The sequence below is a fragment of the Peromyscus californicus genome, unplaced genomic scaffold (assembly GCF_007827085.1).
Source record: "Peromyscus californicus insignis strain IS unplaced genomic scaffold, ASM782708v3 Scaffold_9__1_contigs__length_137607984, whole genome shotgun sequence".
Classification (NCBI taxonomy): domain Eukaryota; kingdom Metazoa; phylum Chordata; class Mammalia; order Rodentia; family Cricetidae; genus Peromyscus; species Peromyscus californicus.
Window position 1 is genome coordinate 84,361,305 of NW_026294617.1, and position 27,757 is coordinate 84,389,061.

Sequence of the window (27,757 nt, forward strand, 5' to 3'; positions counted from 1 at the left end):
ATGGCCAAGCTCATTCTTGCTACAGGTGAGTTGATAATCAGATCTAGACCCTCAGTCTTGCCTGATTCTTTCCTCACAGGATCTGACAAGGAAGTAATTTTGACACTACAACTCTAGGCTTTACCATTCTTCATTTGTCATGAAAATTTTCTTTCCTTATTCAGTGTTTCCTGGCTCTCATAAGTCCGTAGTTGAGAGAATACTTTTGCCTTCACTGATACCACAGGCATGACACTGATGTCTCCCCTTTATTCAATGCTTATTTTGCTCTTTTTTTTCAACAGTCATTCATTGCCCTTACCTCTTGTTACACCATCATTCTGAAATTCACAATCTGTTTATTTTCATGCAGATGTTGTGGAAAATTTTTTTGAGAGATGGCTATCACTAGACTCTGAGATAGAGCTCTCCAAGTTTTCTTTGTTCTTCTTTTTTTCAGAATTAATTCACATTCTCCTCCATTGTCCCATCTCATTGCTGATTTAAATTGTCACAGGGAGAGACATTCAATCATTTGGGAGTTAGATTTAGGCATTTTAACCCAAGTTGTCACAATTTACCAGTTGCACTAAATCTGTTTCTGTACACACTTTTCTCAGCTTCAGAACCTTATTCAAGTGAAGACAAGATCAGTGTGTAAAAGGTTCACAGTGGAGATGCTCTAGTTACATGATAATGATTCAACACCAAAATATCAGCACTCAAAAGCACAGTCAGAACATTGTGCATTAGAAGGCCAGCCAGGGCTACCTAGTGTGAGACCCTGACTCATTGATCAAAACAGCACAAACAAAGAGGAAACATCCTCAAACCTAAATTGTTCCTTTGTAGCTAAAAATGTCATATGGAGCAAAATATCTTATTTCCACCAGCAAGGTCTCTTTTTTTGTCTCATTCTTTTTTTCTTCATTTTTCTTATTAAGAAATTTTCTACTCACTCTACACACCACACACAGATCCTACCTCCTTCATCCTTCCATCCCCAGGACCCCCTCCCAAGCCACCCCACATCCTCACATCCCCACATCCCCCAAATCAAGGTCTCCTGTGGGGCGTTTATCCAACCACCCCTACAGTTCCCCAGAGTTTTCTTGAGTGCGAGCAGCAGGAAATATTAGATAGAAGGATTTATTGCAGAGAATCTTGCGGAGATAAACAGATAGAAAATAAAGGATAGCCTCGAGAGGGCCTGGAACCTATTCCAACGGGCCCCGACTGTCTCTGGGCCAGGGTTTTTATAGAGACGCCAAGGGGTGGAGCAAAAGACCTCCTCCCCCAGCACAGCCAAGTGCAGACCATCTCAGACACCTGCACTCAGGCCCGTGGTCCTAATCATCCTCTATGTGGACCTGCTGGGTAAAGCCACGAGGAACCCGAGAACGGGCTCCCACAGGTCCCCCTTTCTTAATATATATATAAAAAAACTATTAATGGCTTACAGCAATCTCCATAGCTGTTACACCTCCCAATATGGGAGTAGAGGATGATAAAGATGGCATTTCTCTTTTGAATTAGGTCCAAGGTGACTAAGGCAGTCTTAGCTGCCTCAAGCCCTTTCTAAACCAAAAACTCTTAAGGCAACTACAAACTTAAAGAATCCCTTAGCTTCATCATTCCCATTAACAGGTTAACATAAATATTGCTATACATAGTCACAATTCTCTCAATCTTACAACTCAAAGCAAACTCTTAACAGAACCATTTGAATTAGCATATATGGTGCTAAATATAGTTAACAATTTTCTCCATCTTACAACTTTAACTCAATCATTTGAATTTTCTTGCTAACAGAACATAGGAAAAACTTCAATGTAGTCACATCAAACTTAAATATTTCCTTAACTCCACAAAACCAGGGTGCATTAATATCAATAGGGTAAATACAATTTCTGCAAACAATTCAACCTCATAACTCCTCCTTTTCTTTATAACTTTTTAAACAAAATCTCAAACCTAGTTAGAAGAACCCAAACTTATATAATTCCTACAAACCCATATTGAAAAGCAATATTTTCAATCTAACCATGAACACTTTGAAAACTTTTAGCAAAACATTCAAAAGCAGTTTCTTAATAAAACTCTTTACACACTTTAAAAGTAGTCTCTTAGTATACCCCATTTGCATTTCTTACTAACAAAACATGACATTAATCCACCAAACAACTTTTGAAATTAGACTAAGGAATATTAACTCTCCCTCTTTTCTTTATAATTTAAGCAAAATCTCAAGCCTAGTTAGAAAACCCAAACTTTTCCATTTAAACAGTTCTGTTTGTAACACAAAAACAGTTCTGTAAGTAATTTCATTTTAACATAAACAGTTCCACAAAACAATTCATGAATCACCAATTAATAAAGCATATATGCATACACAAAACTGCATCTTGATTCTAGGTAGAAATAATAAATTTCTTCATTTAAACAGTTCCATTTTTAGCCCAATTCCAGAAAACAGTTCCTAGGTCATTACTATAACTAAACTCAAAATTGTCCCATTGCAATGAAATCTCTATTGTTCATTTACTTTCTTAAGTCCCAAAATTCAAATGATAAATTCTGGTATGAGCCTTCCAAATAAGAAATCCATAACCAAAATCTTTTTGTAGTTTTATCTCATTTTAAGTTCAAAAAGTTCAAACAAATTCTGGTATTAGGCTTTCACTTCAAAATATGAAGAGACGTTTTTCAACCAAAACTTTTTGCAGTTAACAATTTTTGTTCAAACAAGTGTCTCTGAACTTATTCTCAAGCCAGAGACCTTTTTAGATACAGTAGTATTCTCAACCGCACCGTTTTTGATGTTAGCTCAGGTTTTTCTGTGTTGCGGCGATTTTCCACGGATCTCAGCTGCGGATGCCTTGTGCTGGTTCTGGCGTCTGCCATTCTTAGCTTCTTAGCGGCTTCTGGAACTTTTGAAAACCATTCAGACTGCCTACCTTGCAGTCTACTGGGACACTAACCTTCTGTGTCTCAGGTTTTTTCACCATATACATTAAGCATAGATTCACACTTAACATTTACACTTTTTTACAAACACATAACATATCTTGCAAAGCATTTAGACTCACATTCAACATTTACATGTTTACAAACTCACATATAACATATTAACATTTACTTATTTATACTCCTTAAGGAAACTATAGAACTACTTTAGCAAATATATTTCTTATTACTTCTTATATACTACTTGTATTCATTCCATCTTATTCTTATTTAAACTTACATTTATAACTAGCATCTTTACTTCTTACAAGCTTATTACTATATGTCTTAAGACTACATTAGATACTTCTTGAAAGCTTATACTCTTAAAGGAACTCTATAGATCTATTTTACAAACTTATATAGGGCTACCATTAGCATATATTTAACTTAGCAAACACCTAAAGATTTCTTAACACAGAGATTTAACAAGAGAATTTTTACAAACTTACATATCTTATTTTCATCTTTTTCTATTTCTTACTCTTAATTATTATCACTATCTCTATTAGAAAGATTCTCTTAACTAGACAGGAAGTACGTACATCATTTCTAAAGTTTAGAGTTTATAGTCAGCTTTGCTATAAAACACTGGGATTTAGTGAGTGTTGTTGTTATAGAATTGTGATAGTTGTTGCTAGGGGACTGCAACCTTCCCAGGATGATGCCACACTCCAAAGTTGCCAGTTTTCTCAGCCGTTCCGGACCGGCAGAGATGCACTGTCAGCGGTAGATGGTTTTTAACTAGAGGCTGTCCCTTCACCCAAATTCATAATAGCTCCCCTAAGTGCTTCAATTCAGACAAACGTTTCTATTTACAGCAGTACTTTTGGTTTGTTCTACCGAAAAACTTCACTTCACGCTGAGGGTGAAATTACCGTATTTAGCTGCTGTAAAGCTCTTTGCCAAATACTGCACAGCTATTAGGTGATAAAGTATTTTTCTAAAGGAGCTAGTAAAGCCAAAAGCAGGACAGTTCCGAACTCTATTTCCTCACTATTTGCATTAACCAGTGACAAAACCTCAGAAACACTGATCAAGCGACTTTCATTCTGGTTACTTTATAGAAACGTCATTGGAGCTGACCTTCCTTAGTTCCACGCTCCTTACCAGAAGCTCCGGTAAACACCGAGCTTCATTCTCCTCTTGTGAAAAAACACAAACATGTCCTCGACCCCATATCAACACAGGATCGGGACCCTTCCATAATCCCGAGCAGGGAACTTTCCATTTCGCATTACCCTCAGCTAAAGGACCAGGAAGATTGGAGTGAGCTCTAATATGGCCTGCAAAGTATGGCAGCTTTCTTTTGTGGAATAGCATCTTGGAATTGTTGAAACATTTTGACTTGATTATTGTTAGTTCCAGTATTTTTACCAAAACTATTACTATTCAAAAGAGTTAAGAACATAGATGTTCTTTCATGAAACATCCTTCATTAGCTTACTCTGAGAAAAAGCATTTTTATGATTTAGTATTTTCACTTCATTAGCTTTAACTCCTGATATTATTAGCAGCTGTAATATTTAGCATTGATTTTTTATAAGGAACTTTCAGGTGAAGCAACTTTTGTAAGACAGCTAGATTTTCTGAAGTTTGTTTTCCATCTATAAAGCAGTCATTTCTTTTTGAATGCCTGTTTCAACGTTGTCTTAGATATTTATCTCCTTTGTTAGATTTGCAAAAGAATCACTCAGTGCAGGCTGTTTGTTCAAGAGGTAAATAATTTTCAATTTCACATAAGTTTCTTCATATCTAAGACAACGTTCAGTGTATAAACTGCTTTCCTTTGTTTTTTTAAGGATTTTAAAGTGGCTTGTTCGCTCTTAAAGGTAGCTTTTTGTCATCCAACTACCGTAAAAACTTTGCACAGCTATTAGGGTAAATAAGGCATTTTACCAACCCCCAAACCGCTAAGTGCCTAGTTCCGTATCCTTTCAATGTTTCATTGGAACTGACACTTAAACTCTTAGATGATTTTCCTCCTTATTCTTTTAAAAGCTGTATTTTAAGTTTATCATGAATGTATTTTTGAGCTGACAAAATTGTTTCAGGGCAATGTTGCCATCTTTAGCGGAAAAACTACCTTTCCCAGAATGCATTTCCCTTATATCAGTCCATAATATCAGTCCCTTATATCATTTCCCTTATATCAGACATTTCCCATAGTTCTTTTCGGGTCTGAGAGTCAACTGGTTCTTTTACCAGACTTGCTTACAAATTCTTGCCCGGGAGATTTGAACAAAGTTTTTTGCTTTTGCATCGGGAGATTTGAACAAGCATTTTACATTTTCAGCTATGGCACATTGGGAGATTTCTATTCTCTCAACTGGCTTTAACAGGTGTTTTTCCTTCATCAGACACTGGCCCCCAAATTAGAACTGCACTTGCCTCCTTAGCGCGCATTGAGGCTGGCATTTCTTTTTTTTTTTTTTTTTTTTATTAATTTATTTTGCAATACAATTCAGTTCTACATATCAGCCATGGATTCCCTTGTTCTCCCCCCTCCCGTCCCCCTCACCTTCCCCCCAACCCCCCCCCCCCCCCATTCCCATCTCCTCCAGGGCAAAGCCTTCCCCACAGACTGAGGTCAACCTGGTAGACTCAGTCCAGGTAGGTCTAGTCCCCTCCTCCCAGGCCGAGCCAAACAATCCTGCATAAGTCCCAGGTTTCAAACAGCCAACTCATGCAATGAGCACAAGATCTGGTCCCACTGCCTGGATGCCTCCCAAACAGATCAAGCCAATCAACTGTCTCATCCATTCAGAGGGCCTGATCCAGTGGGGACCCCTCAGCCATTGGTTCATAGTTCATGTGTTTCCATTCATTTGGCTATTTGTCCCTGTGCTTTATCCAACCTTGGTCTCAACAATTCTCGCTCATATAAACCCTCCTCATTCTCGCTAATTGGACTCCCAGAGATCCACCCAGGGCCTAGTCATGGATCTCTGCATCCAGATCCCTCAGTAGTTGGATGAGGTTTCTAGCACAACAATTAGGGTGTTTGGCCATCCCATCACCAGAGTAGGTCAGTTCGGGCTGTCTCTCGACCACTGGAGGCTGGCATTTCTTATAGCAACTTTCCTCGGGGCTTGTGCTTGCCTTAGCCAGTCAGTGAAAAACAAGATCATTTACAACAGCTTTTCCATAGCTCCTTCAGAGAGATTTTCTCCCACTGATCTATCTCATTTTGCTTGTTCCTTCCTTCCCCAGATGCAGAGCTTCAGGTATCTGTCTGCGGCTCTGTTCCTCTGCTAGCTGCTTTTGGAGGTAGGGGCTTTCTTCCTCCCCCCCGAATCTGCCTCAAATTCTAGCAGCTTTTTCAGGTCACATATTTTCTGGGGAGGATTATGTCCCTTCTGTTTCTTTGGAGTCTTTCTCCCAGACAGATCCCAGTTTGGTCTCAATTTATCCCCTCTACCCCAGAAACAGTTTCCGACACTACAGTGGCGGCTTTCCCTGCTACTGAAAGGTAGGGGCTTTTTGTCCGTTTCTGTTTTCGGGGTCTGTGTGGTTTGCGTACAGACTGAAAATCTAACAAGGGAGGTTTTTGCCATTTCTAAACTCCCATTAGGACAGGTGCTTTGCTTCATCAGGCCTTCACCTGGCCCAGTCCCCCAGTGGGTTGCATTTGCTTGTCTGGGTGCTCAAGGACAGAGTTTATGCCAGAGACAATCACCCCTTAGGGCCACACTCCCTCATCTCAGGGAGTCAGTTGAAACAAAGCTTTTCTCAAAGAGGTGCTTTCTCTGACAGAAAAGAAAGCTTTACTCCTGGATAGTTCTGTTCTGCCCTGGCTGGGCTCTTTCCCCAGACAGCGTTCTGACTCAGCAGCATGACTGCTTCAGACACAGTTTAGCTTTACTGTTTTCCCAGAAAGGTCCTTACTTTGATAGAAAAGCTTTTTTTTCAGATTTCTTTTTGCAGCTGTGCACCTATAAACCTGGGACTTGTAGGAAAGCAGACAACTGTGCTGTTCCCACTGGCTTTAGCTTTGTTGTTCATTAGCAATCTTCCCCTGGATCCTGCACCTTCCTGCCTCAGCTCTGTGCTCCAGGAAGTTTACAACTGCAGGAACCCTAGTATCCTCGAAATGCACTCCAACTCAGAGACGCTGGCCAGTCGCCTCTGGGTTTTTGGTCAGAAGCAAGGATACAAGGCTAACAGTTTACATTGCTTCAGGGGATCTTTGCATTAGGACAATTGGAAGCACCTTTTCATTCTGAAATGCTCACTCAGAAACAAAACCCTTGATGCCTCAGCTCGGCTGTAACTGAAAAGCTTGGCTTTTTTGCTTTTCTCAGGTAAAGTTTCCGGCCCTTTTGGGCTCTCTGTAGCTCTTTACCCACACTCTCCCAAGCGTTTCCCTCAGGGTACTCTGACCAACTGTCTTTTCCTGGCTTGAAGAGACAGAGCTTAGAAGAGAGGTTTTTAGGGACTTGTCCCTGCCTCCTGCATTGCAGGAAGGATTTTTAAAGCTCGAAAGAACTTAGGTTTTGCTGTCTTAAGAGGTTTGTTGTTTTCCCTTTGAGCTAATCACAGGTGGTCCCCATACTAATATCTTCAGGTGATTCTAATTTTTGTCCTTCTGAGAGAGTTCTGAAAGGTTTTAGTTTTTAAGTTTGAAAGCTTTTAAGATTAAAGCTTTTTAGAGAGTTTTTCCCCCCAAATTTTCCAAGAAAAGCTTTATAGTTTAAGAGAAAGACTTTTTTCCCCAGGAGAAAGACCAACTTTTCCCAAAACTTCCCAACTTTAAACTTTTTGGCTTTTTACACCCCCATTTTTGCCTCAGGGAGAAATCACTTTCTCCTGCCGCTTGGACTTAGCATTTCAGCTGTCCCCAGGTCAAAAGCTTCCATAGGAAACTTTTTCTTCCCCATAAGCTCAGAGAAGAGCTTTTTTACTACCCGAAAAGCCCAAAGAAAGATTTTTTTCCCAGTTTGCATTCATAGCCCCCAAAGTTAGAAAATTGGAGAGTTTTTCTGTCTAGTTGCCTTACTTATTTTTTCCTACACAATCTTACACTTCTAAGTTTTTCCTACACTGTTTTACTACCCTATGCCTTATTTTTCAGATAGAAATTGAGAAAGGGATAGAAGATAGAAAATTTTGACAGAAGAGAATTTCGCTGCAGCATCAGACATCCTTCCAGTCCGTTTTCCTTTTCTCTCGAGGATAAAACCCCTGCCTCTCAACAATATATATATAATATATATATATATATTTTCCATAACACCGGCATGCCTTTCCACTGGCAGGGCTGACTCAGCACCTTTGCCAAAAACTCTGTAATAAAACTATTATTTTCCTTTATCTTTAGTCCCTATTACTTTGTCTTTAGTCCCTGTTCATTTGTCTTTAGTCCCCCTTTTTTTTAGTCCCCCTTTGTTTCTTTAGTCCCTTTTTTTCTTCTTTCTTTAGTCCCTGTTCATGGCGCCATTCTGTGGGGCGTTTACCCAACCACCCCCACAGTTCCCCAGAGTTTTCTTGAGTGCAAGCAGCAGGAAATATTAGATAGAAGGATTTATTGCAGAGAATCTTGCGGAGATAAACAGATAGAAAATAAAGGATAGCCTCGAGAGGGCCTGGAACCTATTCCAATGGGCCCCGACTGTCTCTGGGCCAGGGTTTTTATAGAGACGCCAAGGGGTGGAGCAAAAGACCTCCTCCCCCAGCACAGCCAAGTGCAGACCATCTCAGACACCTGCACTCAGGCCCGTGGTCCTAATCATCCTCTATGTGGACCTGCTGGGTAAAGCCACGAGGAACCCGAGAACGGGCTCCCACAGTCTCCCATGGGGAATCAGCAGAGCCCAGCACACTGAGCCTAGGCAGGTTCAAGCTCCTTCCCACTGCACCAAGGCGCCACACCACAGGCACTGGACTCCCAAAAGCCTGCCTATGCACCAGGGACAGATCCTTGTCCCCCTGCCTGGGTGCCCCCCAAACAGTTTGAGCCAAACAATCATCTTCCATATCCAGAGGGCTTAGTCCAGTCCCATGGAGGCTCCACAGCCACTAGTCTACAGTTCATGGGCGTCCACTAGTTTGGCTGATCATCTCTGCACATCTTCCCATCATGATCTCATCATCACCCCACCTGCAGAATCCCTCCTCTCTCTCATCAATTGGATTCCCAGAGCTCAGCCTGGTGCCTGGCCATGGATTTCTGCATCTGCCTCCATTAGTTACTGGACAAAGGCTCTATGATGACAGTTAGGGTAGTCACTAGACGGGTCACCAGAGTAGATCAGTCCAGGCACCCTCTCCACCACTGCCAGCAGTTTAAGGTGGGGTCATTCTTATGGATTCCTGAGAGCCTCCCCAGCACCCTGCATCTTCCTATTCCCATTATGTTCTCATCTATCCTGGTATCTCCCTCCCTGCCCTCCCACTCTGTCTCTGTTCCAGCTCGACTCTCCAATTTCCCTATGTTCTCATCCCCCACTTCTCTCCCTCTGCCACCCCTCCCACTCCCAGTCCACTCATGTAGATCTCATCCACTTCTCCTTCACTGGGCCATCCATGTGTCTCTCCTAGGATCTTTCCCTGTTAGCTAGCTTCTCTGTTGCTGTGGGTTGTAGTCTGGCCATGCCTTCCCTCACATCTAGTATCTACTTATGAGTGAGTACATACCATGTTTGTCCTTCTGAGTCTGGGTTACCTCATTCAGGATGATATTTTCTAGTTTCATCCATTTGCTTGCAAATTTCATGATGTCATTGTTTTTTACTGCTGAGTAGTACTCCATTGTGTATATGTGTCACATTTTCTTTATTCTTCAGTTGAGGGGCATCTAGGTTTTTTCCAGGTTTGTGCCATTTTGAATAATGCTGATATGAGCATAATTGAGCACGTGTCCTCCAGCAAGGGCTCTTAACAGATGCTTCCAAATAATGGCCAAAGCTCTAGAAGATATTGAATGATGTACTTGAGATTTGTCTTGGCTGGAGGAAGTCTTGACTCATTACAACTCTGGGGAATGCAATGTGTGTGCTCACTAAGTAGAAATTCTTGTTGGTCATTTCATTCATTATTAGTTGCAGAGGTAGTAGATTTCAAATTTCATAACAATCAGGACACATAAGATGGAACAGAAGGACATTACTAGATTTTAATAATAAGTGTAGATGATTTTGAAAAGCATGATAACTCTGAGGTCCACACCTTGTAAAACTGTAATATTTCTTTGGGAACGTAATGATATATAGTTAGTAGCACAGGCCTCATGAACTGAGAAGTTGATCCTTATGATTCTAGCAACTGATTCAGAGAAAATGTGTTTTCTCCCTCTCTAGGTTTGGCCATTGTGCTGAATGCTCAGTTGGGTGAGTTATTGGCAAAAATCTTACTTATATAAGTCTCTAATATTTATTAAGTATTCCTAATGCAATCATCTGCCTGTCATGATTCCTTTTAGTATTACATCCTCATATTGGTTTATTGGAAAAAGATATTATGAGATAATCTACTTGGGGTAAAGGAAGTGGTTGGCTTTATGGATAGTAGACTCACATCAGCTTTCACTGCTCTCTCTAGTGAGATGTGCTAAGAGTTTGAAACTGGTAAGTTCTGTGCTTACAGGAATTATGTGTTTGTTTTCTCAAGAGGCTCCAAAGGTTAGCCATAATTTGAATATGAATCTGTACACTTAATGAATAAATATACAATAATTGATTGGAATAGTTCTGTATAACTGGTATATGAATAACAGCAAGGGGAAGAGGAAAGGCAAAACTGTTAGCAAGTTCCCTGGTATCTAAATGAGGGCATTGTTCTGATAAATTTCCCCAGCTTCTGCCTACAAGTTGATGTGCTTTTCTCACATATCGACCAAGAACTTGCCTGACGTGGGGAGTTTCAATTTTGGTTTTATTGACTCCTGCTTGTGTACTCACATAATCTTTAACTTTGGTTGGATGCCAAACAATAAAATCATCATGAAAAATGAGGTGGACTTGAAGGAGTCCAAAGGTATATATGATCTGAAAAACAGGTAAGAGAAGGACCAGGTTTGAGATACTTGGTTTGGTACCTGTGTGTCAATAGTTGCCACTTGTCAATGATTCTTTAAATGTAGTTCAGAATCAAAATGTTCAAGTTGACAATCTGCCTATGTATTTTTCTTGAATGTTAAGTTGAGGCAGACTGGCTACTATTCTTGTGTATCATCTTCGATTTCTGACTATAGTATAGAATAGTTCATGATCCCATTAGTGTATATGTCATCTCACCTACTTCTACCTGACAAGGTAAGACTTCTTCTTATTCAATGTCCTTGCACATATTCTTCATATTTCATTAATTTTTGACTATGTTTTCCCCATTCTTTCTCTTCTTCCCATTTGCTAAGAATAACCGTTCTACTTTCATATTCTATGTGTCTGAACATCTTAGTTAGCACTTGTAAGTCAGACCATGTTCTATTTGTCTATCAATTACCTTTTCACATAATGTAGTGTCCACCTGATTCACAAACAGAGTTGCAAATAGCAGCCTTCCTTCTTTTTGTTCAAACAGTATTGGAGGGTTTATGTATAGCACACCATTATCCATTCATCCAGTGCCAAAAACTTTCTGTGATACCAAGTTATGTTTTGAAAATAATGCTACAGTTCCTGTCAAGTGCTCTCATCCTTTAGAAAGAAAATGATTTCATGTACTTTAAGATATAAACTACATGAAATCATTTTCTTTCTAAAGGATGAGAGCACTTGACAGGAACTGTAGCATTATTTTCAAAACATAATGATTTCATGTACTTTAAGATATAAACTAAGGGGACTAGACCTACCTGGACTGAGTCTACCAGGTTGACCTCAGTCTGTGGGGAAGGCTTTGCCCTGGAGGAGATGGGAATGGGGGGGGGGGCGTTGGGGGGAAGGTGAGGGGGACGGGAGGGGGGAGAACAAGGGAATCCGTGACCGATATGTAGAACTGAATTGTATTGCAAAATAAATTAAAATAAATTAAAAAAAAAAAAAAGATATAAACTAAGGGCCGGGCGGTGGTGGCGCATGCCTTTAATCCCAGCACTCGGGAGGCAGAGGCAGGCGGATCTTTGTGAGTTCGAGGCCAGCCTGGTCTACAGAGTGAGATCCAGGAAAGGCACAAAGCTACACAGAGAAACCCTGTCTCGAAAAACCAAAAAAAAAAAAAAAAAGATATAAACTAAGCAGTGTGGTTGCTAGGTCATATAGCAATTTTATCTTTCTGAAGGATCTCCACAGTGCTTTTTAAAGTGACTATACAGTTATATTTCTACCAATTGTGTACAAGGGTTTTCTTTATTCACACCCTGATAAAATTGGATATTTTCATCTTTATTATACTTATTGAGATAGACATGAGACATTCTCTCAATGTGGTTGCAATTTAAATATCTCTCTTTGAAATGTGTTAGGTTGATTGTCATTCACCTGTTAGGTTTCATATTTTGAGAAATGTCTATTTAAGAGCTTTGCCCACTTTTTCAAGGATGATTTATTTCTTAATTTGTAGTTTATTTCATTCCTTGTATATATATTCAAATTAATTCCTTAACATTGTATAATTTAAAGTATTTTCATCCAGAGTAATGTAAATTTCTTCATGCAGTTGATTTCTCTTTTTCCCCAGATTCATAAAAGAAACTCTTTTCTTCACTTTTTAATAGTAGCCTATACGTTTAGGAATATTTTCAAGCAATGTCACTGCACAGATGACTCCAATGACTTTTTTTATTATTTTCTTACAGGAATTTAGTACATTTAGACCTTAATTTATATCTCTATTCCACTGTGAGTTGATTTTTTTCCTATGGTGTGAGACTGTGAAACAATTTTTTTAGTGGCCTATAGAGAAGACTGATTTTCTAGCAACCTCTTGCTGCAGGATGCTGCCACTTATGGCTTGGAATCCATGTGTCAACTGAAAGGAAGCACACAGTCTTTTACAAATCCTGATGTGATCATTATGACATCCCATGGGATGAGTATCTTTCTTTGTCTCAGGGATTGATTTTTGCATCAGAGGATTTTTTTAAAAATGGAAAAAGAAATCTTAGCTTTCTACTTCAGGAAGTAAGAACTGAAGGATGTTAGAATTTAGACAGAACTGATTCCCAGATTCAGAAAATTTGATTTATTGTAATTTTCCTTTTTTATGAGTCAAGCACTCATATTCTGCAATTTGCATGTTTTAGTTTACCTATAACTATGATGAGGAAAACTCAAGTGACTTCTATATTCAGTAGTGACACGTTCCTTAGGAATAATCTAAGGTATGATTTCTAACTGAAAGCAAACTCATCTAAAGGAATTTCCTTACTTTTTTTCCTTTCATTTTCCTGCATCAAACTAAACCAAACACTGAAAGTAATCCCCGGCCATATGTCAGATCACAGAATCTGATCTCCAAGGAAGAAACAGGAAACTTAAAACTCAAATGTCTTATCACAACTGACAATCATAATTATTTGGGAGCTAATTCTCAAAACAACTATTCCAATGAAGATGTGCACTTTCAACTGAATTTATTTGTATTCTTTTTGTGGAGGTTGAGAAACTCGTAAAGCTAAAATAATCTGTCATTTTATGTCATCAGGAAGAATATGAGCTAACTGTGACTCTAAGTTATTGGCACAGAAATGCAGTTAGTACACTACATGGAAAACTTTTATTGAGGACCTAACTTTAAAGACATTTCATTATAAAAATATAACAAAGAGTTTTTGTACAAAATTTTCAAAAGTAATAGAAAACTATACTGGCATGGGGTTTTTTTTCATGGCACCACAGTACTAAATAATATGAGTAATGTAGAAATCACACTGACACTTTATATAAAGGAAACCTAAGGTTTCTCTATTTTTCTTTTTCTGTTGTTTTTGAGGAACAAAGAACTGAAAACTCTCCTGGCCATTGGAGGCAGTGAGCTTCATTCTAACCAGTAAGTTCTGTACACATGATTGATTGTTCTTTGCTAGTGTAACCAAGCTATGGCAACACAATCTAATTTCATTAAATCTATTTTCAAAAAGTTATTAAGAATATCCATTGGGTAAATGGATTAACTAATTTGTTTCACTAGAAACTCAAATAAACATAATGCACTCTTTACAAGGCCATATGTGGCTTTCACAAATTGAAATTTATTTGGGTATGCTAGCCTCTCTCTTAGTGATAGTTACCTACTACAAAGTCCTGTTTCTCTAAGTAACTAAAAACCTCCAGGTCAGAGAAGTTTCATATACTGCTTCTTTTCAACACATCATGAACTAAATTGAGGGCTGCTCATACAAAAGAAACATGCTTTGATTTAATATAAACTGAGGTATGTTTGAAGACAGTATATGATTGATTAGCTAGGATGGAAGGCTATTAAAAATGAAATGGTGCCCGTGGCCATATCAGAGGAGCAGCAGGTGGCAATTCAGGTTCAAGGTGTCAGCCCACCAGGAGGCAATTCTCTGGTGGTGAATCTCGGATAGGCAAGGCCCCGAGACCACAGACCCTGGAATATCTTCTGCTTCTGCTGTGCCTTTACATATTTGCTGCTCATATCTTTTTCTGGTATCTGGTATGGTGTGAATGGGTGTGGGAGATCCCCATTGCCTATAATGTAGCAAGTTTATCTCATGGAAACATCCTGCTCTACTGTGCATTTTTGACTATGGATTATTATGAAGATGATTTTTTTCCTAAGCTGTACTGTCTAAATGATAATATTAAATAAATGATAAACAAAATAATGTTAGTTTAAGTAGAGTTTTGATGATTAAAATATAAGTAAGGAAATTTCACACTGCTACAATACATGAGTTTCTATTGAGGAGTGATATAGACTGTGGCTTAGGTTAATGATTAAGAAAAACAATTGAGTCCCAGTTAGCCTAGCTAGCTTAAATTATTTTTTTAATCTGAACATATAGGCTTTATTTATTAATTTATTTTTTATTAAGAGATTTTCTATTCATTTTATATACCACTCACAGATTCCCCCTGTCCTGCCTCCTCTCACCCCCAGACTTCCCCCCTAAACTACCCCCCATTCCCACCTCCTCCAAGGCAAGGTCTCCCATGAGGAGGCAGCAGAGCCTGGTATATTCAGTTGAGGCAGGTCCAAGCCCCTCCACTCTGTACCGAGGCTGTGCAAAGTGTCTCAGCATAGGCACTAGGCTCCAAAAAGCCGGCAATGCACTAGGAACAAACAGCTCCTGATCCCACTGCCTGGGGGCCTCTAAACAGTTCAAGCTAAACAACTATCTCAGTTACCCAGAGGACCTACTCGAGTACCATTGGTGCTCCTCAGATATTGGTCCACAGTTCATGTGTTTCCACTAGTTTGGCTAGTTTTCTCTGTACTTTTTCCAGTCATGGTTTGATATCCCTTGCTCATAGAATCCCTCCTCTCTCTCATCAATTGGACTCCTGGAGCTCCGCCTGGGACTTGGCCGTGGATCTCTGCATCTGCTTCCATCAGTCACTGGATGAGGGTTCTATGATGACAGTTAGGGTATTCAGCCATCCAATCACCAGAGTAGGCCAGCTCAGGCACCCTCTTGACTATTGCCAGTAGTCTATAGTGGAGCCATACTTGTGGAATCCTGGGAACCTCCCTAGCACTCTACTTCTCCTTATTCCCATGGCATCTTCATTTATCATGGTGTCTCTTTCCTTGCTCTCTCACTCTGTTCCCATTCCAGCTCAAACCTCCCACTCCCCTAAGCTCTCATGCCCCATCCCTTGTCCTCCATTACCCTCCTTCACCCCCAGTTTGCTCATGTAGATCTCATACATTTCTCCATCAATGGGCAACCCAGGAAGCTTCCTAGGGTCTTCCCTACTAGCTAGCCTCCACTGAGCCATGGGTTGCAGTCTGGTTATCCTTTGCTTTATATCTAGTATCCACCTATGAGTGAGTCCATACCAAGTTTGTCTTTCTGAGTCTGGGTTACCTCACTCAGGATGATATTTTCTAGTTCCATTCATTTGCCTGCAAACCTCATTATGTCATTGTTTTTTACTGCTGAGTAGTACTCCATGGTGTATATGTACCACATTTTCTTTATCCATTCTTCAGTTGAGGGACATCTAGGTTGTTTCCACATTCTGGCTATTACAAATAATGTTGCTATGAACATAGTTACATAGTTGAGTATGTATTCTTGTGGTATGATTGAGCATTCCTTGGGTATATGCCCAAGAGTGGTATAGCTGGGTCTTGAGGGAGGTTGATTCCCAATTTTCTGAGATACCACCATACTGATTTCCACAGTGGCTGTACAAGTTTGCATTCCCATCAACAGTGGAGGAGTGTTCCCCTTGCTCCACATGCTCTCCAACATAAGCTGTCTTCAATGCTTTTGATCTTAGCCATTCTGAGGAGTGTAAGATGGTATCTCAGTGTCATATTGATTTGCACTTCCCTCATGACTAAGGATGTTGAGCATTCCTTAAATGTCTTTCAGCCATTTGAGCTTCTTCTGTTGAGAATTCTCTGTTTAGCTCTATAGCCCATTTTTTAATTGGACTGTTAGGTATTTTGAAGTCAAGTTTCTTGAGTTCTTTATAAATTTTTGAGATCAGCCCTTTGTCAGATATGGGGTTGGTGAAGATTTTTTCCCATTCTGTAGGCTGTCATTTTGTCTTATTGACCATGTCCTTTGCCCTACAAAAGCTTCTCAGTTTCAAGAGGTCCTATTTATTAATTGTTGAAAGATGTGTTTACAGGTTTCAGAGTGCATCACAGCTAAAACAAAGTTGAAAATATCTTAAAGTTAGACTAAGATGTTTTTGTCAAGTAACTTCAAGATGAAAAACCAAAGAAGATAAAGTTTTAGAAAGGCATAGAGTTGAATGTGAAACTCTTTAAATTCAGAGAGCAAGAACAAAGCAGCCCAATTGTTACTAGCTGACATATATTTCTTGCTAGGATTGGTTGATGACAGAAGGTGATGATTAATTCCTTGTACCCATTTTTTGTTCTAAATCTCCTGATATAAAAACCTATTGATGAGTGAGTATGTACCCTAAAGTTTAAAGCAGAACTGACTGATTATTTTTCATATATAAGTTTAGGTTTGTGATTCCTTTAAGATTCCTTATAAGATTACCTTTCATGATAAGTAATAAAGTAATTGGCTCTCTCTTTGTAACTACAAAACTGCAGCCTGCCAGTAAAAGACCTGGCTGAGAACAACATCTTGCTTGCCTACATTGTTAATATATAACAAGTTGCTTGGGTATGAATGTATGTGGGTTCTTGGAATTATTTGTTTTCCATCTATAATACATAAAATGTTTAATCATGTAAGAAATATGAAAACATAATATTTTTTTACTGTTTGTTTTGTATTCGTTGTAGTCATTAACTTGAAAAACAGAATGTAACCACATTGTAATTCCTATATTGCTTCAAAAACTTTGTTGGGGCATACAAGCTGTAGAAAAAGAAGTATACTATAGAAAGAACACAGAAAGAACAGTGAAGAATAGAGAATGAAGAAGGAAATCATCAAGATAAAATGTGAGTGTCTTTTTCCCCTAACCCCCTACAATACCAAAGTCATAGTACGTGCCAACTCTGTGGCTTCCCTTTGAGGCCTGTGCTGTTAGAGGCTGGTGCTCCAGGCAGCAGTACCTGGCAAGGGGCTGCAGCACCATGAGTGAGATCCTATCAATGGCGACCATTAGAGGACTGCCTCTTCTTTCAGGGCAATCCCCAAGAGAATTCTGCACGCTGGACAATCTCCAAGAAGAGCTTCCACTCCTCCCCATACAGTCTTCTTGATTATTCTGTCAATGTCCCTGTTCCTGGTGCTATATTCATCCATCAGGGATGAATATAGGCTGACACCTTGAACTTCAGCTGCCACCTGCTGCTCCTCTGACTCCACCACTAGCAAAATGACAATCTAATAGTACTTATGGTGGGATTAATAAAACAAAGGGAATGCTGAAGTGTCATTGCTAACAGGTAGTTTGCAAGGGGAGGCTGGAAACAAACCAGGGAGCCTTGGAGAACAACACAAATTCTGAAATTAGCTGTGAATTCTGAAATTGCCAATGTGATAATTTTACACAAATCTTTACTTATCTTCCTTTGGTCTCCCTCAGGTTCAGTGCCATTGTGTGTACTGCTCAGAGCCGTCAGAATTTCATTACATCAGTCATCAATTTCCTGCGCATAAACAATTTTGATGGGCTGAACCTGGACTGGCGTTACCCTGGGTCTGGTGGAAGCCCACCTAAGGACAAGTATCTCTTTACTCTCCTGGTGAAGGTGGGGAAATCAGGAGATGTCTTCATTCCTAGAAGACTCAAAGTCTCTCCTTTCGAAGGAGAATTGGGTTCTTTTAGAGTAAACCAAACTAGAATTTATAATTATAGATTCTTATCATTGCATAGGTCCTGAAATATCATTCATTGATTCAACAAGCATGTGGGACATTACACCACATGTAGGTGTAGAATGATAATGTATCTTCATATGTTGTCTATGATGTGAGTTATGGAGTCATTATGATCTTTATGTTACAGACAAATAACTAATATACAGAAATGGCTTTAGTAATTTTGCCAGAGTCATTCAGATAACAGTATCATGTCTGCCAATTTTATTTCCCTACTGAGTTCAAACCTCATAGCAATTACATCAGAATATATATCTAGAAGTGACTGAAAATGGTATATTCAATGGTAGTTAATAGGTACAGTATTGGTGAAATTTTTAAGGCCACTCCACGTAGTTAAAAGGCTAAAGACGAAAATAAACTTGCTTCAAATTCAAATTCAAATTCAAATAAATATGCTTCAAATTATTCTCATCTAAGGTATAACACTACAACCTACAAAACAATTGAACTACATCTTGGTAATGACCATGAGAGGGGTAAATAGGGTACAATAGAAGTTCAAACGTGTGTGTAACTGACTTTGTGTGAAAAGGATCAGAAAGAGATTCTGAGTAAGTGAAGCCTGAGTTTAGTCTATGAAGAAAAAAAACATTGTCATCAAATTCGTTAAGCATGGGTCTGTCACAGTGAAGTGATAGAGATTAATGAGCAAGTCACTTTGTGAGACATTTCAGTTTACAAAGGTGGCAATTTCTGATTATGAGGGAGCTTTTGTCATAGATAAAGATATATAATTCTCCTGCAGGAACGTGGGATATTTTGAGGGGTTGTAGATAGTGGGGAAATATGACAGAACTTGGTTTTTTGATGATTATTATGATATTAACTAAAATCAATTAGCGTGAGCAGCTAAGAATTCAGTAGAAAGCTGTTGAAGTAAATTAGGGGACCTGTGATCAGAGACAAAAGTGGTTTTACAAGAAGGAAGGAGGGCATGTAGACAGAGAACATAAACATTAATGGGAATAAGGGACCATTTTGTGCTATAGATGAAAAAACATCCTAATTTTCAGACATAAAGGACAATATCAGAATACATTTCTTTGTTGAGAGTAAATTACAATAACAGTTGATTTAGTGACAGGAACTTACTCTTTTACCTATGAACATAGCGAATGTGAAGTATGGAGATGAAAACATGCACTGAAAGAATGCTGATAATAGATTTCATGATCTAGACCATGACTTTAAGTACTGTTCTGAAAAGGAAGGGTGGTGATCATCCAGCAAATACCAGAAGAAGAAGAATCAAAGATTGGAGAAGGTTTTTAAAATGTAGTCATTTCTATAATACTTGTATAAAAAAAGAAAAGAATTTTATTTGTCTATTTAATTTTTGACAGATTGGTCTACCACTGATCTACACAGATACACTCAACAACAGATTCTTTACAATAACACTCTTACCATTAGATATTTTCCCAACCTCTGAAGAGTTTCAATATTTTGTACCAACTAAATGACAGGTAGCTTCTATTGGATAGCTATGATATGAGTAATGATATGAAACAAATTTCTGTGCAAAATTTACAATTCCCAGCCATTGTTTCTAGGTGATTTCTCTTCAACAGGACAAAATTAAAGCAGTCATGCTGCATTTTATGCACTTAATATTTGGAGACAGCTAAAACACTTTTCTTCTTGTGCTTCTTTCACCAGTAAAGTGATCTTATTGTTTGACCCATTTGCAACAATGCAAATTCTGGGAAAGTACTTTAGAAACAGTTTCTAGAACACCCCAAAACAGTGATGAGAGATAACCTGAGTATTGAAGATGAGAATAGAGTCACATAGAATCTAGGCAGATTACAACAGGCAAGAATTTGACCTGTTACACAGTTCTTACCAACTTTCCAGTTCATCAGTTCAGCATATCACTAGACAGGATGTACAGCCTATAAGCTAATTCATCTAGTCAGCAATGGCAGCTCTCTCCACAACACTGCAAGGGGATGCAGGGAACTGCCGAAAGACATTTCCAGAGAGCTGAATACAAGAGCAGCTCTGACCAAACTTTGGAGCCTGGATACTGACCACTATAAGTTACTAGATGTTGAACATATTGATATTTTTAAATGTCTATACATATTAGAAAGTCATATATTTAGTAATAGCATCTAATCTCCTGAATTTGTTGAGGTAAGAACATCATAAATTAAGACAAAATACAAAAACGTGTATTGCAAGAAATTTAAGTCTATATACATTTATTTTTAAAAGAACTGAAATAAGCTTGAAATAACAACATCAAATAATTTTTGTAGGAAATGGCGTGAAGCTTTTGAGAAAGAATCCTTAGAGAAACAAAAGACCAGGCCACAGTATCTGGTATCATCTCCATCACTGAGCATGCCTACAAGATTCCTGAACTGTCACAGTGAGTGAGGATTCATATTCACAATTTCTGTTAGTATTTACACAGAACACACTTATCTTTCTTGCTGCTCTACTGTTCTGAATATAGGCCTTATAAAGGGAATGTTTTGTTTACATTGACAAGAAAAACAGCACCCAGAATGAACTGAATTTGAATTTATAAGTAAGATTTTTATTTATTCTTTAAATATTTCATACATTTCTGTAATGTATTTTGATTAAATTTATTCACCATTGCCTCTCTCCAAATTTTCTTCATTCCTTACAACCTTTATCCCATTGAATTCAATATTTCTTGTTTTGAGTTGTTTATGACCTTAATGCCACTGTAATCCAATTAGTTTTGCCTATATGTGCATGGTTGTGGGGTTATCCATAGTTTCACACATATATAATTGTGGCAATATTCCCCATGGAGTTTGAATTTGTTTTTCTCAGCAGCCTTTAATCATCAGTAGCTTTTTCCCCAAGTTTGTTTCATGAAATGGGCACTGTTTTAATTTTGGCTGACTTAATATTGGTAGGTCTTGTGCAGGTAACCACAGCCACTGTGAGTTAATGTGTGCAACAGCCAAACCTCATCCAGATATCAGCATTTCACAGTCTTCCTCCCAAGTTACCACCAGCATATAATGTCTTTGCACTGGCTCTTCTATGACATTCATTGAGCCTTCGAGTTGTTTGGTTGTGATATACATGTCTGATCCACAGTTGAGGATTCACAGTTACTTGGGTTCTGTACTTTAAACAATAATGAGTATCTGCATTAACCACTATCTACTAAAAAGAGCAAGTTCTCTGAAAGACTTTAAGAACACTGTGGATATAAACATAAATATTTAAAATATAGTCTAACAGCATGACCATAAAGGAAAACAACAAGTTTGATTCCCTCTTGGGTCTGTGAGCTCACTGGGATTGTACTTTTGTCCAAGTTTACAGTAGCAGGCATGAGATTCATCCCTTTACCAGGCATTTAATACAATCAGTAAATAGTTATTATTTCCATAACCATTATGTCTTTAATGCATAATTGCTAATCAGGGCAATTTTGTAATATGCAAGGTCTAGCACTCAGTAAGACTGTTGTATTTTCTCCCCTACCAGATTACATAACTTTTTTGACATGATGTAGGCTTGCTAACAGGAAAACACTTTTCATTGTCATTTTCAGTTTTCAGGCTTATTTTTCTGTCTTGCGTTAATGTGTGTCCCATTCAACAATCAGATATTATCATTCTGTTCCACTGAACATCAAAGACAAATGGCAACATGGTGGGTTGTTTTAGATGTCTCTAATGCCTACCTGATTAATAACTTGTAGGGAAGTCTTCCATATATCACATGGACACATTCATTTAATAAACCTATTCATGCTGGGTACTTTTGTTCAAACTCATTTTTGTGTGTTTTATTTTAGTCAGCTTACAAGTTTGTAGGTTGGCAGATTTCTAAAATCTTAATTTTTTTCTAAGCCACTCTTCACTCTCCTCCCCAAAATCTGTACTCTGCCATGAAAATGTTTACCATATAACCCAAAACCCTTTCAATTCCTCTCTCTCTCTCTCTTCTCTCTCTGTGTGTGTGTGTTTTGTGTTATGTATAGCCCTAGATTAATTTTTTACTTGAGTAGAAGAATATAACTTTCAAAGTAGAATTTTCTAGAACATTTCATTATAGATAAAATGAAATTGGAAAATGGGAGTAGCCAAGGCAGGAAGTTTAAAATCTCAATGGATAGGGAAACGATACAATGCAGAGCTTTCAGAAATTTGACCAAAAAGAAGAATGATTCTTAGGACTTTCTTTTTTTTCCAGATCCCTTGATTATATTCAGGTCATGACATATGATCTCCATAGCTCCAAGGATGGCTACACTGGAGAAAACAGTCCCCTCTATGAAGGTCCTTCTGACCATGGCATTAGTGCCTACCTCAATGTGGTAAGACCCTGGACAACTTCAAATGAAAATGAGAAATGTCTAATACCTTGGGAGATTCAATCACAAAATAAACATTAGCTGAGCTTATGCAATCTTCTTAAGCTACTTAGCAGATCTGAAAAACTAAGTCAGCAATATATTTTTAACTCTTATATTTTTGGTTGTGAGGCTAGCCTTTAACGGCTGAGCCATCTCTCCAGCCCAATTTTTAAAAACAGATCTAATTAATTTTTCATTAAGGTCACACAATTTGAGCTCTCGGAGCAGAAACTAACCTAAGTAAGCACAGATCACCAGCTGCTTTGACTCTATTACTACCTTCTGCTACTGCAGGACTACATCATGACCTACTGGAAGAACCATGGGGCTGATCCTAAGAAGCTCATTGTTGGATTCCCCACATATGGACAAACCTTCACTCTGAGTGATCCCTCTGACAATGGAATTGGTGCCTATACCATTAGTGAGAAGCACACATATGAAAAAGGATTATGGGCCTACTATGAGGTCAGTAGATTGTTATAGAGTGGTCTATGAACTGCAGGCCAAGTTCTTTAATCTTGGCACTGAAACCTACTGAAAATGAATGCTTATTATGTGTAGTACCTACATGACTCAAGCAGAATGACCGTTCTAAATGATTTATTTTTATTATTTTTAATTAATAGTTAATAGAGAATAATTTAGAATATACGGGATTCCTTCATATGATAGATCAATGGTACTTAACCTTCCTAATGCTGTGATCCTTTCACATAGTTCCTCATGTGTGGTGATTCCCAACTAAAAATTTATTTTGTTGCTACATCATAACTGTAATTTTGCTACTGTTATGAATAATGATGTAAATATCTGATATGTGACCAACGTAGGGGTTGCTAACTACAGGTTGAAAACCTAAATCATACCCTTAGGTCTGCTAATAAGACCATGTAGTTAAAAGGGAGGTTTATTTTGTTGGGTAACTTACAAGCAAAGGGATAGGTTACAGGGTCCAGGAAAGGTGTAGCACAGTCCAGCTCTGTTCTCTGGAAAACTCTGCTCTGTCTACCTCCAGCATCCAGGATCCAGGAAGCAAGAGAGCCGGCACATTCAGATCTCAGGTCTTAAGGGCTCCTGTCTTGGCCCTTTCTTGTAGGTGTGACAGGTACTGAAGCCTCAATGGGGGTAGTACTTCCAGGTCAAAGCTGGAACAGCTACCCACTACAAACAAAGTGTATGCTATTTTTCTTTTTTGGTATTAATGCTTAAATATTTGAATCTCTCCAATATTTAAAGATTTGCAACTTCTTGAATCAAGGAGCCACTGAGAAATGGAATGCCCCTCAGGAAGTGCCCTATGCTTTTAGGAACACAGAATGGGTTGGCTATGATAATGTCAAGAGCTTCCAGATTAAGGTAAATTCAGTCCATTGGATGTGCAGAGATCTCATTTCTGACTCACAGGGATCAAGTAACTCATATCCTCTGTTTAAACAGGCTCAGTGGCTCAAGGACAATAACTTAGGAGGTACTATGGTCTGGCCCCTGAACATGGATGACTTCACTGGTTCTTTCTGTAACCAGGGAAGTTTCCCTCTGACCTCTACCTTAAAGAAAGCTCTCAATGTCCACTGTCCTTGTAAGTAGTAGTAGTATTAGTGTATAATGCCCTTCATCAACCAAAGGTAGTTTTGACAATTCCACCCCCAGTTCCCAGAGAGAATGTTTCCATTTTATCTGTTGGACCTTTCCCAGATGTGAGACAGTTTCTGCGCTTTCCAAACCCTTTGATTCCAATAATCAAAATTATACACGTAATGCGAACCAGACCTACCTTGTGGGTGGGGTGGGATGTTCCAGGTCTACTCAGTCTTCAAGGCATAAAAGTCCACAGAAACTTTAGTCACATTCGGTTTTCAAATCTTTTTTTTTTTTTTTTTTTTTTTAATTTATTTTAATTTATTTTGCAATACAATTCAGTTCTACATATCGGTCACGGATTCCCTTGTTCTCCCCCCTCCCGTCCCCCTCACCTTCCCCCCAACGCCCCCCCCCCCATTCCCATCTCCTCCAGGGCAAAGCCTTCCCCACAGACTGAGGTCAACCTGGTAGACTCAGTCCAGGTAGGTCTAGTCCCCTCCTCCCAGGCCGAGCCAAACAATCCTGCATAGGCCCCAGGTTTCAAACAGCCAACTCATGCAATGAGCACAAGATCTGGTCCCACTGCCTGGATGCCTCCCAAACAGATCAAGCCAATCAACTGTCTCACCCATTCGGAGGGCCTGATCCAGTGTGGACCCCTCAGCCATTGGTTCATAGTTCATGTGTTTCCATTCATTTGGCTATTTGTCCCTGTGCTTTATCCAACCTTGGTCTCAACAATTCTCGCTCATATAAACCCTCCTCATTCTCGTTAATTGGACTCCCAGAGATCCACCCAGGGCCTAGTCATGGATCTCTGCATCCAGATCCCTCAGTAGTTGGATGAGGTTTCTAGCACAACAATTAGGGTGTTTGGCCATCCCATCACCAGAGTAGGTCAGTTCGGGCTGTCTCTCGACCATTGCCAGCAGTCTGTTGTGTGGGTATCTTTGTGGATTTCTGTGGGCCTCTCTAGCACTTTGCTTCTTCCTGTTCTCATGTGGTCTTCATTTACCATGGTCTCCTATTCCTTGTTCTCCCTCTCTGTTGTTGATCTAGCTGGGATCTCCCGCTCCCCCAAGCTCTCTTTCCCTCGACCCTCGCCTTTCATTACCCCCACTCATGTCCAGGCTAACAGTCCAATTAAGAAATGGGCTATAGAACTAAACAGAGAATTCTCAACAGAGGAAACTCAAATGGCCGAAAGACATTTAAGGAATTGCTCAACATCCCTAATCATCAGGGAAATGCAAATCAAAACAACTCTGAGATACCACCTTACGCCTGTCAGAATGGCTAAGATCAAAAACACTGAAGACACCTTATGCTGGAGAGGATGTGGAGCTAGGGGAACTCTCCTCCACTGCTGGTGGGAATGCAAGCTTGTACAACCACTTTGGAAATCAATATGGCGCTTTCTTAGAAAATTGGGAATCAATCTCCCCCAAGATCCAGCTATACCACTCTTGGGCATATACCCAAGAAATGCTCAACCACACCATAAGAGCACTTGTTCAGCTATGTTCATATCAGCATTGTTTGTAATAGCCAGAACATGGAAACAACCCAGATGCCCTTCAACTGAAGAATGGATAAACAAAATGTGGTACATATACACAATGGAATACTACTCAGCAGAAAAAAACAATGGCATCATGAGGTTTGCAGACAAATGGATGGATCTAGAAAAAATCATCCTGAGTGAGGTAACCCAGACTCAGAAAGACAAACATGGTATGTACTCACTCATAGCAGGATACTAGACATGAAACAAGGATGAATTGTCTGCTACTCACATCACCAGGGAGGCTACCCGGAAAACAGGACCCCAAGAAAGACACAGGGATCGCCCGATGACAGAGAAATGGAATGAGATCTACATGAACAGCCGGTTTTCAAATCTTTAACCCTTTAAGGATCTTCATTAGAGTATATCCATGCCCCTTTGGGGCATTTTACCAGAAAGACTTCAACAGTGTCCAATGCACACCTGTATCCATATTCTCTCTGATGAGCAGTATGTACTGAGTTTTTTTTTTAAGATCAAACTGAAATACTTGACTGGCTATTTATAAGATATTGTTAATGTAAAAGAAGTAAATTTAATTGTTCAACATACTCTCGGGTAGGCAATGAAGACATGGAAATGTAATAAAACCTGGATTTATGTGGTAACTTTCCCTAACAGCCAAGTCTGGTTTTGTCTTCTGATCTAACTCGAGTGACTATGAAGTTAATTGTATCTCCAGTTCATGCTATCTCATTAGTACTTCTCTTCATTTCCAGGAGTAGTCTACCTTCTATCCAGGATCACAACTTTGTCTTTGTACTTTATGTTTCAGGTTATGAGGCATCTTATTGTGAGGAGCTTTAGCCTGTAATTGGTCCTCAATTTGGGCAGTTGGTTCTCTGTCAGCCTACCATAGAAAATAACAGAAGTAGCTGCTGGTCCTGCCTGAATTGAATCACATACCAGCACAACTGTATGTGATGCATATCACCAGCTGCGATGCAACCAGCCATGGTCTTCACCTTTTACATTTGTCCAAGCTCTGAACATCCTCCCATGCTTCTTTTCAAGCCACTTATTTTCTGCCCTTTTTTAAAAATAAAATTCATGTTCAAATCTTGTGTTTTGTGTGTGATTTGGAGAAAATCTTTTGTTGGTGTGAGATGCCATCTACTCATTGGTTACAGTGGTGAAAGGGGCATTGAGAGTATTCGGGGATCTAATTTGCTTTCTATCTTATATTGGCAAACATGGTTCTGTAGGAAAGTGGGAGCTGTGGGAGAAGGCAGTGTTTCGTGGTTCATAAAATTTAGAATGCCGGAAGAAGTGTCTATACCATGTTGACCATACTCCACAAGCAGCCACAGTGACTCTAGGATTCCAGTTGGTAATCAGTGCTCTTTGGCTTGACCAGTAATCCTTTGTAGGACATTCATAGACAACTTCAGAGGAATCAAAACTGTTTGAGCACCTACTGGTTCTGCAGATTGGGAAGCTATGCAAGGACTTCTCATTTGGTGCTTTCCCATTATTGAATATTAAGGAGATCCTTCCTAAGCTGCCTTACTCAATGAAACCAATGTTGGAGGCCATATGCTCTCCCCTAATCCAGTGGAATGACTGTGATCTCTCCTTAACTTGTCAAATATTGTTGGTTTTTCATATATTTTGATGTAGTCAAGTGAATATAGACACTACAGTGTTGAAAATCTTTGAATGTAGTTTATATCCACCAGAAATATTTATGTTTTTCAAGCAGCACTATCATACAATTCCATAAGCAGTTCTGTATCATAGAACTCAACTTTTTTCTAATGCTAGATAAGTCTTCAACTTTCATATAGCAGCACCATTCTATTTTTCTTTCTGTTATTTTGATTGTTCTGAGGATGTCATATTGGATTAGTTTTTTTGAGACAGGGTT

General features: G+C 39.1%; 1 protein-coding gene across 1 annotated transcript; it reads left to right on the forward strand.

Annotated features, from left to right (window-relative positions):
* Nucleotides 1-26,697, forward strand: LOC128106663 (chitinase-like protein 3). Its single transcript, XM_052732218.1, is given in 13 exon segments — nt 1-25; nt 10,284-10,313; nt 10,780-10,981; nt 13,858-13,914; nt 18,084-18,243; nt 18,677-18,681; nt 20,647-20,711; nt 20,714-20,759; nt 22,577-22,700; nt 23,034-23,207; nt 23,979-24,098; nt 24,180-24,321; nt 26,666-26,697. Coding segments are annotated over 13 exon segments (1,182 nt in total).
* The last annotated feature ends 1,060 nt before the right edge of the window (nt 26,698-27,757 follow it).